General features: G+C 39.9%; 1 protein-coding gene across 1 annotated transcript; it reads right to left on the reverse strand.

Moving 5' to 3' along the window:
* On the reverse strand, positions 1 to 6,268 carry LOC146677105 (uncharacterized). The gene is made up of 5 exons (XM_085381168.1): positions 6,075 to 6,268; positions 3,271 to 4,005; positions 2,512 to 2,904; positions 1,844 to 1,960; positions 1 to 1,355 (listed from the first exon to the last, which is right to left on the reverse strand). The coding sequence occupies exons 1-5, from the start codon at positions 6,150 to 6,152 to the stop codon at positions 279 to 281; spliced, it is 2,400 nt and encodes a 799-aa protein (XP_085237294.1). The 5' UTR covers positions 6,153 to 6,268; the 3' UTR covers positions 1 to 278.
* Positions 6,269 to 10,546: the final 4,278 nt, after the last annotated feature.

Below are 10,546 nucleotides of genomic sequence, written 5' to 3' on the forward strand. Positions count from 1 at the left end.
TTTTATGTGATTTGTCCCTCTAACGCTAAACACAAACCTTGTTTTCAACAGAAGTTAAAGATGCGGTCATTTTCAAAGAATTTTAAACAATAAAGAGTCCTTGTGAAATATGACCTAACATACAACTAAACCATCAGAAAATTAAATTTGTGACTGCTTGTTATACGGCTGAATATATCAAATGTTTCAATGACAAAATGAAACAAGACAGAATTTATGAACTCAAGGTCTCATACAAATAAAAATTACAGCTCTAACCATTAGTACACTCATCAAGTTCAAATGATGTCCATTTCAAAGTAATTGCTGGAAAGGATATTGTCGAACTCTGTGCGAAATTCAGGATAAGAACTGTAAGTGCATGGCACTTCAAGGGTAGCTCCACAGGTGTGAGCAACAGGCCTTCTGTTGAGCCCAGTTTCAGCATTAAAGCACACCAAAATTTTGTCAACACATATCACAGAAGATCCTGTGCAGAAGCGCAGGATTTTTTCAGCTTTGGTTTCATCAGCGTTTTTAACATAACGCTGAAGATGGTTAAACGTTGTTTGTTCTCCGTGAGACAGCATGATTTTTGTTGCTTCCAATAGCTGCACTAGTCTTTTGCCTGTGGCCTTCTTTGTCTCATACAGAGATAACACACTTTCCTTGTCTGCCAGTTTCAGCTGCAGATGTGCCATGGGTGTGGAGAAGCAATCCATTATATACTTTGGCTCTTGGAGAATGGCCTTATGAGCCATTGTTTCAATGGCAGGCTGCATGTTGTTCTTAGGTGGTAGGAAGTGGGAACCCATCCTTGTAAAAAGGTCAAGCAGGTCCTCTTCATCATTTTCATCCATTGTGCCTTGGAGCGCCTTCTCAACAGCTGATCTCTCAACAGGAGGGAGATAGTTGAGAAACGATGCAATCAGAATGTCTACATCAACTGAGTCCATTCCGTGGATGCAAGCTAAAATGAAAGCCCTTGACAGCCTCACTGGAAAGACACCATGGTCTAGTAAGCCTTTCACCCATATCTGCCCAACTGCTTGCCATTCAGCCTCACTAAAGTCTGGCCTCAGCCTTGGAACTCGTTCATTTTCACCTTCACACTGTTCCAAAAATTGCTCCCAAAATGCAGTGTAAACCTCCCTTGACACCCCAGCATCATCAACAGCATTTTCATTTACAAAGTTCATCTTTAAAGTCACATTCAGAATGCGACTGTCCATAAATACAGCCAAAAGATCATCAACAACTTTTATCCTGCGAATTGATACATGTAGGGGGCTCTGTGGGTCTCCTGAATTTGATGGGGAAAGTTGGTTGCTTGAATCTAAACGCAAACCTTGTGCGATGAAATTCAGTCCATGGTCCTGAGTAAAAGACAAAACATGCACATTCCATAAGAAATGCAATTGAATTGTACAGATTACACAATATCAATGTTCTGAAAAAGTTTGAACATTTGTACATTCCCAAACCATGGTTGCACTGACAATTTATATATTACATTAACATTGTGGCCTGATGGATGTCCTTGTATGCCTCACAGAAAATTATACAAGTGTTCTTTACAGGTATGAGAAGACGCACTTCTGTGCAAAATAGGTAGAGAACACAATAGTGACACCAAAACAATGTCTCACTGCTGTGTTATGTAAATAATTTTATTTCAAGACTAAATTTCCTGTTTAATCTTATGTTAATGTAAAACACTGTAATTGTCTCTCAACTGACAATATCCTTTTAATTCAAATAGACCCACAAACTGCCATATCCTCAGAAAATAGCATGACATTTTTGGCATCTCTACAGTATGTAAAGGTAGGTGTTTATGGTTGCCTGAATTGATCCATCTTACCTGTGCAATCTGGGGTGCTTCCTCTTGTATTGACTGCATATGGGGTGTGGGCAAGCCATTAGCTGAAGACAATGGTAGCAGGAAACCATCCATAGGTAATCCATTTGTGTCGGCATTCTGAGAAGGAAGTATTGCATTAATTGACAACAGACACCTTAACCCTTCAAGATTAGAAGACTCTTCTTCAATCTTCTAACTTGGCCTATTCTAATTCATGAATGTTCTTAAAAAGTCTGCAAAATATGTCAATAGGTATTAAGAAATAGAACAAAAATACACCACTTTATTTTCAGCCTACATGTCTCACTTACAAGAGTAAAAAGACATATTACAGTGGAATTCCACAGGTTTTTATCAGATCTTGATTTTCTTATTGCTACTTAAAATGTTGTATTATTGCTGCCAAAAAATCAAGTTTTAAACAAACAAGAGATGAATTCTGATTAATAAAAATCGAAAAATTGTTTCACAGTACTGTAAGTTATTTCTTTTAAGATCCAAAAGAATATTACAGAAAATAACACACATGCTTAAATTTTGTCCAAGCAGGAATGCATGATCAGCTTTTTTAAAAGCAGAACTATGCAAGTTACTGAATTTGATTATTAATAAATTTCCATCTTTTGTCACACTTGAACCATATCAACCACAACTGTCCATGGTCTTACCTGTCTGAGATCCTCACTGTTGACATAATTCAGGGTTATCACGACTGTGTCATCACCATCTGCTCTGACAAGATCCTCTTCAGGATTCCATACAACCGTATCCGCTTCGTCTATGTGTGGAAAACGACATTCCAAATCTTCTGGAAGTTTGGCCTGGGACTGTAGTTTGAAGGATTTGTTAGGAACTATACTGGTCAGATCAATAATTTCAGAGCAGTGGTCAGGGAAATCATGATCACTTGAGTCAGTCTGCTGCCGCTGTCCCACGACAGTGTTTTTAATGTCTGTTGGGGTTGAATGCATATGATGGGATTTTCCTGGACTTTGTGTTGTCACTGCCTCACAGAGTGATTTCATTTTTTTTGGATTGGGTTCCATCTGGAAATTGTGAATCTGTGAACCAGAAAACAAACACAAGACACAAACGAAAATAATTCAATTATTTTTTCAGCAGCCAGTCATTTTGTACATGTTAATGAATACAAAGCTGGAAGTCTTTCACAGATGTACCTTACCACACAAGTCAACAACAAATTCCTGGAATAATTTCATCCTACAGAAGTGCAAATATTCGTAGATGTACATAAAGCACTTGAATAACACAACTCTTTATTGCAGTTGCACAGTCAAACCTAGTACAATAGTACAACAAAATTAGAAAATGTCGCATGTTACCACCGAGCACTACTAAACACAACAAAATACAGTAACTTTAAAGTGATCATTATTTTTAATAATAACTTTCTTATTTTAACAAACCTGTTTGCCAGTGTCACTGTCAGATGAATCCCCATGTTCAAGTAGATCTGGTACAAAATCATCTGTCTCACTGTCAAATCCAAGTAATGTCACTGGTGAATCTTCTTCAGTTATGCTGACAGAAAAATCCTCTTCAGATGAGGACTGAACTGTTAACAGTGTTTCATCTTTCGTGCAAATGTAAAATCTCAGGAGCTTCAATTTGGTTTGTTCATAAAGTTTGCCAACAGTGTCATCTAAAGCAATCGGATTTCTTTTAAAATCACTGATTTCAATGACAAAGTCTTCAACTCTCCCTTTTGGCGAGTACCCATCTGGAAAAAACAGGTCCTTTCCCATTTCCAAAATCTTAGCTACAGTTGTAGTTTTTTCCACAGTTGCATGTCTTGTTCCTCCACCATTTCTGGTTCTCACTTGACGGTATTCATTACTGCTTAAATGAAGCCATCCGATTTCTATTTTTCTGCAGGTCTTCTCTGCTGCAGTATTTCTCTGTCTTGACATCCCTTCACTTTGCTTTTGGAACACACCTGATGAACCACACAGCACTCCTTTGGTTTTTGATCTTACTTTCCGTGCCGCAATTTTATCTCTTAGGTTCTGCAGAAGAGTCTCTTTATCTGTGCTGTACTTAGTTTGTTGACAGAAGGACTGGACAGCTAGTCTGTCACCATATGTCCTTATGTATTTTGCCATTTGTCCATCAGTCATGACGGACAGCACTGCCTTATCCACCTGCAGACATAAAACATTAGAGAAATGGTATTAATATACTTTTACTCGAGGAAGCCACACTAGCACACATGGAATACTAACTGTATTAGAATAGAGTTCTTAATCACTGTTCATGATCATTATCAAAAGTTACTCTGTCAACTTCTGTCTTATTACTTTACTGTTGCTGTGTTAGTATTAGTATAGTAATAGTAGTAGATATTTATATATGTTGGGAGAAAACCCTGCAAAAATAAACCCAGGAGGAATAGAGACACAATGAGACAAAGTTACTTTTTTATGCTTAACGTGTACACGGGTGAGCTGCTGGAAACAACCCACAACCATGGACAGTGGCTTGGCATTTTTATAGGCACAAATCACAGAGACAGTGAGAACAGGATAAGAAAATAATAAACAGATAAAATAAACAACTCCATATATGGTGCTAGTCTCGTCAGCAGAGAGCTGGGAGAGATAAAACAATCTGAAACAATATGTCCCCGAAACAATATGTCTTTGCTGGGAAAGTCTAAAAAGACACTTCTAAACTAATCTAACCACAGACAAAGGGCATCTTTGTACATTTAAAAGAAGGTAAAGAAACATAGAATCATTTTTCCTGTAGCAATATACTACGTTACTAAAAAATATTTTGCTAGTAAGGTATAAGTAAGGTAAGTTCCACCAAGTATTTTGTGCCATGCTGTCCATGTTACCATGGTTATGGCACAGCCAGATAACAACATCCAAATTCATGGGCTGCAACCTCTTTTTTTTTTTTTTAAACTGTATTTATCACATTGTCCAAATTCATGGGCTGCATCCTCCTGAGGACGCTTTTGTAGACCGATTATGTCACAGCGATGCACCGAAGGCTATCCAATTTCGTAGACTCCTTTTTTTTTTATTATTTGCACAGAAATGTACAACAATTCTGGCAATCTCTACAAAGATTCTATTTTAAATTCGTAAACTCCTCCGAATGCAGCAGACAAATGCGTCCTCCTTTTCACCTATTTTTTTTTTTATTATTGAACTTTATTAAGAAACAGTATACAGAACATGTATACAACCAGAACAAATTAACATATGCCAGGGGGTGTAATACAAAGAATTACATTCACTTTTCACCGAATTTGAAGGATGGGTCCGGTGTGTGCTTCGTGGCCCATATCCCAGAATTCAAAGTGCGGCCCAGCCAAACTCCAGTTTCCGGTAATGGCGGCCGTTAATAAGTTTTAAAATGACCGTTATTAATCTTTCTGGGTCACAAAATTTTTTTAAACACATTTCAGGGGAGAACGTGGGTGTATAAACTTGAAATATCTTCTCGGTTTATCAAGATATCGCATATTTGCAAAAGTGCTTCGACGTTTTCCTTGATGTCTGTTACCCACCAGCTCGATAGGTAGCCGAGAGCTCAAGGGTCACTAAAGCCGCCAAGAACGGCACAACTCGCGGCATATTATTTTCAGATCACCGCGGACTTTAGCTACTCAGGCTAAACTTAATATATAAAACACTTAGACAACCTAAAAATGTTAATGTTTGGCTTTTTTCAGTGTTTCATTTGTTCGTGAGTAAAACGGTTTGGCTGAGATTAAAGTTATTAGATTAAATTCGATAAAATAAAACTTTATTAATCCCCCGGGTGGGTTCCACATTGGTTTTACAGCGCTTAATCAACGTCACACAGAAAACTGATTAAACAGAAGTGCGAGATGGTCGAGAATTTACTCCAGTGTCGTCTTATATTTTAGATAGAAAGGAGCAGACGGACGAGCTTATTACACTCCACCGAGACAGCGGTGACGCTAATCAGAAGGCTAGACCGTCCAATTTCCCCAGCCGTTCTGAGAACCCGGCCCACGTAGACCACGAAGCCCGAGTCCTCGGGAGGATGCAGCCCATGAATTTGGACACGATTTGAAATTTCAAAACATATGTGCACTTAACGAGTTATGTTTAATGAACCTGAACATATTTACAAGAATTAACATTAAAGGCCTGCATATACGACCTCGGTTTTTCAACAAGTTACTCGCCTTTTGAACCGCGGTGTTTAATGCTTTGTTGTTTATACGTACTTTGTCTTGTTGCATGTGCATGATGTCGTCGTGTGGGACCTCTCTTGACCGCAAGAAATGTTCTAAATCCTCCTCCATGTCCGCACCGTATGGAGCCCCGTACCGTAGCACCGCACCCTTCAACTGAAACGCTATCAAAAAGGAGCGGGATCTTTTGCGAGATCTCGCAATACTTATTGCGAGCGCTCGCAATACTTTTGCGAGATCTCGCAATACTTTTGCGAGATCTCGCAATACTTTTGCGAGCGCTCGCAATACTTTTGCGAGATCTCGCAAAAGTCCGTCTTAATTTTTTTTTTTCTCCCTAATTTTTTTTTTTTTCCTCCGTAATTTTTTTTTCTCCCATGTCCCCTGGGGGGCTCCGTAGTTTTTTAATTAAAAATAACAACCACTTTTTTGTCCCAAATGGTTAGTTGAGTCCCCAGAATAGCAGTTTGTTAATAGATGTGCCTATAACATGAGGAATACAGGTATACATATACCCACACATTACCTCAAGTTGACCAGCTGAAGAATAAAGACAAAACAAAAGCCATTTTACATTAGGGAGATGTGTGCATACATATACCATGCAACAACACACACACAGCTCTCCAACTACTTCACCTAGACACAATAACACAGTACAGAACTTGCAGCTATTTAACTGATTTTGTGATGTGAAATGGTGCTCAAGCCCTTGTTATACTATAAAATAACTAAGAGAGTACATACATTTTTAGTGAACTAAGCTAATTAGTCAATAATTTTTAACGTCTAGATCCAAAGTGTTCTACATTGTAGTGGAACCTTAAGTCTATCCGTCTGTCAACACTACATATTGAGCTTTTCTCACTATTTTAGTATTTCAGTTCTGACAGGTTTGCTATTATGTGCCTTTTTGTAGTGCTTAGTGTAGAATATTTAGCTGATTTAGAGTTTAGAAATGTGTTAAAATATAATGTAGAACTTTTGGAGAGACACTGACACTGCCCTCACTATAATAAAGGTTGATTGTAGGAGTAGATTGTAGACCTCCCCCACTGAGTGGAAATTTCCCAGAGGATGTTTGGGTGGGGGTCTCAACATTTGTAACTGTGGTCTGGAAGTGAGAGGGGTTTTTTGACCTCTAGGGAGTCACCTACACCCACAGTGTTTTAACTGTTATGCACACACATCCACACGCACACTCACTCATGTGCACACACATACACACAGGTATGCGCACACACGCACACACGAGCACTCACATAGACACAGACACAGAGTTTGCAGCACACCGTGGGGGGTTTTATGATGGGGTCACTTCTATAAAGCTGGCTGTAACTAACAAAGGGGTGAAGATTTTTGCAGAGGGACACTGGCCTCGTCTTCCCTTCTAAAGGTGCATGCTTAAATGAAGATGAATAAAGATGAATAAAGTTTTTGTGAAATGACTACTGAGTTCCGGTGCCGTCTCTGGAAGTTTCGACGAATAAAAGAACCGGGGTAAAACTGATTTCTCAACATTAGCAAAGAGTTAGTTCTCATTACTTTCCCATACTGAATATTTATGGTCAAAACTAAACACACGTTTAGTTTCCAGTTGGTCCTACCCACATAAGACCATCCACAAGACCCCAATAGGCACCGGAAATTCATATTTTTTGATCTGACATTCTTTCATTGTCTCAGCATATCCTGGTCTGAATGAGACTGATATCAAAGGATCATATTTACAACAAATCAAAATCCCCATAAAAAGTCTTGAGATTATTTGTGAGGACTCTAGTGTGTGTGTGTATGTGTTAGTCCCCATAGGGAAATAGTTCCTCTGCATTTAACCCATTCACCCAGTGGGCAGCCACCAATGCAGCGCCTGGGGAGCAGGTGAGCAGCTCTAGGCAATCACTTATAGGCTTGGAAATGATGGATGAAACCTAACTGAAAATCTCCAGGGTCAGTTTGGAAGATGTATTTTTAAAGTTGGATTACTGTGCATTAATGGTGACTCTGAGAGCACAAGAGCACAGGGCCAATATTGTCATAAAGCACTGGCTAGAGCAATTCTAAGGTAGGTGTGTGTGCGTGCGTGCGTGCGTGCGTGCGTGCGTGCGTGCGTGCGTGCGTGCGTGTGCATGTGTGTAACGTGCCCTGGTTACTGCACCCTCACTGAAAATCTGCTGAAGACCTTAACTGCAAAGTCTGAATTTCGGTGCTCCATGTTTCTTTTTCTTGTTGTTTTCTCTTGTGACAAATCCAGAATAAGCAGCTTGGGACTTTTGCCAGGAAAAAGACAATTGTCAATGGTTTTGAAGGCCAAATTGTAAGAATGAGACATGAAACCTTCACCAAACTGGCCTTCCTTCCCTTTTCTCTGAAGTGATCCAACTGGTTTTCCCAGCCATTCAACAAAGATAAGACTACATTACCAAAGGACACAGCATGGCATCTATAATATGGCAATGTTGCTTTGCAACATGAAAAGCATTTATAACAGGGTTGGACATTTGAATTTCCAAGTATTTCAGTGACCCCCCCTCCGCCAAAGGACCCAAAATGCCATTACTATGACATACATGTTGCCTGGATCATTTGTATGTGGTTGATATCTGGAGTTCAACAAAGAGACTACAGTGGGGCAAAAAAGTATTTAGTCAGCCACCGATTGTGCAAGTTCCCCCACCTAAAATGATGACAGAGGTCAGTAATTTGCACCAGAGGTACACTTCAACTGTGAGAGACAGAATGTGAAAAAAAAAATCCATGAATCCATATGGTAGGATTTGTAAAGAATTTATTCGTAAATCAGGGTGGAAAATAAGTATTTGGTCAATAACAAAAATACAACTCAGTACTTTGTAACATAACCTTTGTTGGCAATAACAGAGGTCAAACGTTTACTACAGGTCTTTACCAGGTTTGCACACACAGTAGCTGGTATTTTGGCCCATTCCTCCATGCAGATCTTCTCGAGAGCAGTAATGTTTTGGGGCTGTTGCTGAGCAACACGGACTTTCAACTCCCACCACAGATTTTCTATGGGGTTGAGGTCTGGAGACTGGCTAGGCCACTCCAGGACTTTCAAATGCTTCTTACGGAGCCACTCCTTTGTTGCCCGGGTGGTGTGTTTTGGATCATTGTCATGTTGGAAGACCCAGCCTCGTTTCATCTTCAAAGTTCTCACTGATGGAAGGAGGTTTTGGCTCAAAATCTCACGATACATGGCCCCATTCATTCTGTCCTTAACACGGATCAGTCGTCCTGTCCCCTTGGCAGAAAAACAGCCCCATAGCATGATGTTTCCACCCCCATGCTTCACAGTAGGTATGGTGTTCTTGGGATGCAACTCAGTATTCTTCTTCCTCCAAACACGACGAGTTGAGTTTATACCAAAAAGTTCTACTTTGGTTTCATCTGACCACATGACATTCTCCCAATCCTCTGCTGTGTGTGCTCATCCATGTGCTCTCTGGCAAACTTCAGACGGGCCTGGACATGCACTGGCTTCAGCAGCGGAACACGTCTGGCACTGCGGAATTTGATTCCCTGCCGTTGCAGTGTGTTACTGATGGTGACCTTTGTTACTTTATCAGTGGTCTTGTATGTCTTCCATTTTCTGATGATTGCTCCCACAGTTGATTTTTTCACACCAAGCTGCTTGCCTATTGTAGATTCACTCTTCCCAGTCTGGTGCAGGTCTACAATACTTTTCCTGGTGTCCTTCGAAAGCTCTTTGGTCTTGGCCATGGCGGAGTTTGGAGTCTGACTGTTTGAGGCTGTGGACAGGTGTCTTTTATACAGATGATGAGTTCAAACAGGTGCCATTCATACAGGTAACGAGTGGGGGACAGAAAAGCTTCTTACAGAAGACGTTACAGGTCTGTGAGAGCCAGAGATTTTCCTTGTTTGAGGTGACCAAATACTTATTTTCCACCCTAATTTACGAATAAATTCTTTACAAATCCTACCATGTGAATTCATGGATTTTTTTTTCACATTCTGTCTCTCACAGTTGAAGTGTACCTCTGGTGCAAATTACTGACCTCTGTCATCATTTTAAGTGGGGGAACTTGCACAATCGGTGGCTGACTAAATACTTTTTTGCCCCACTGTATATGTGTGGTAAATCTGTATCTGTTTCTACCTATTCGATAATCTAACACTCCAATTTCCCTGGTGTACTAGTAAACACATTCAGGTCAATTTGAAGTGAATATCCTGGAGTATTGCCTAGTCACTAGTGGAGACAAATGGATCCACTAGAAATGAAAAGGACTAAAGCCCAATTTTTGCCTGAAGAGTCAGATAATCACTGAGTCGCATTTCTTCATGACCTTTAATGAAACAGCTTTACTGTGAGGCTAAAAAGCAACTTCTCCTAATGAATAGCCCACTAGTACTGAGTTCTGATTTCAATGAAGGAGTAAAGCAGAGGGAAAATGACACTGACAGAGAGAAGGGAAGAAGTGCTTAGAGAAGCACACAGGCAGAGAGTTAGAGGGAGACATTTA

This window comes from Rhamphochromis longiceps, linkage group LG2 (genome assembly GCF_057381845.1).
Source record: "Rhamphochromis longiceps isolate RC_006_pf linkage group LG2, R_longiceps_female_GT1.1, whole genome shotgun sequence".
In the NCBI taxonomy this organism is placed as follows: domain Eukaryota; kingdom Metazoa; phylum Chordata; class Actinopteri; order Cichliformes; family Cichlidae; genus Rhamphochromis; species Rhamphochromis longiceps.

Bases quoted from the DNA above. Each gene is read 5' to 3' on its own strand.
- LOC146677105 (XM_085381168.1), bottom strand. From the start codon at position 6,152: ATGGAGGAGGATTTAGAACATTTCTTGCGGTCAAGAGAGGTCCCACAC. The intron at 2,905-3,270 runs GTTTGTTAAAAT...TCTGGTTCACAG, and splicing joins ACAGTGACACTGGCAAACAG to ATTCACAATTTCCAGATGGA. The intron at 1,961-2,511 runs GTAAGACCATGG...CTTCCTTCTCAG, and splicing joins ACAGTGAGGATCTCAGACAG to AATGCCGACACAAATGGATT.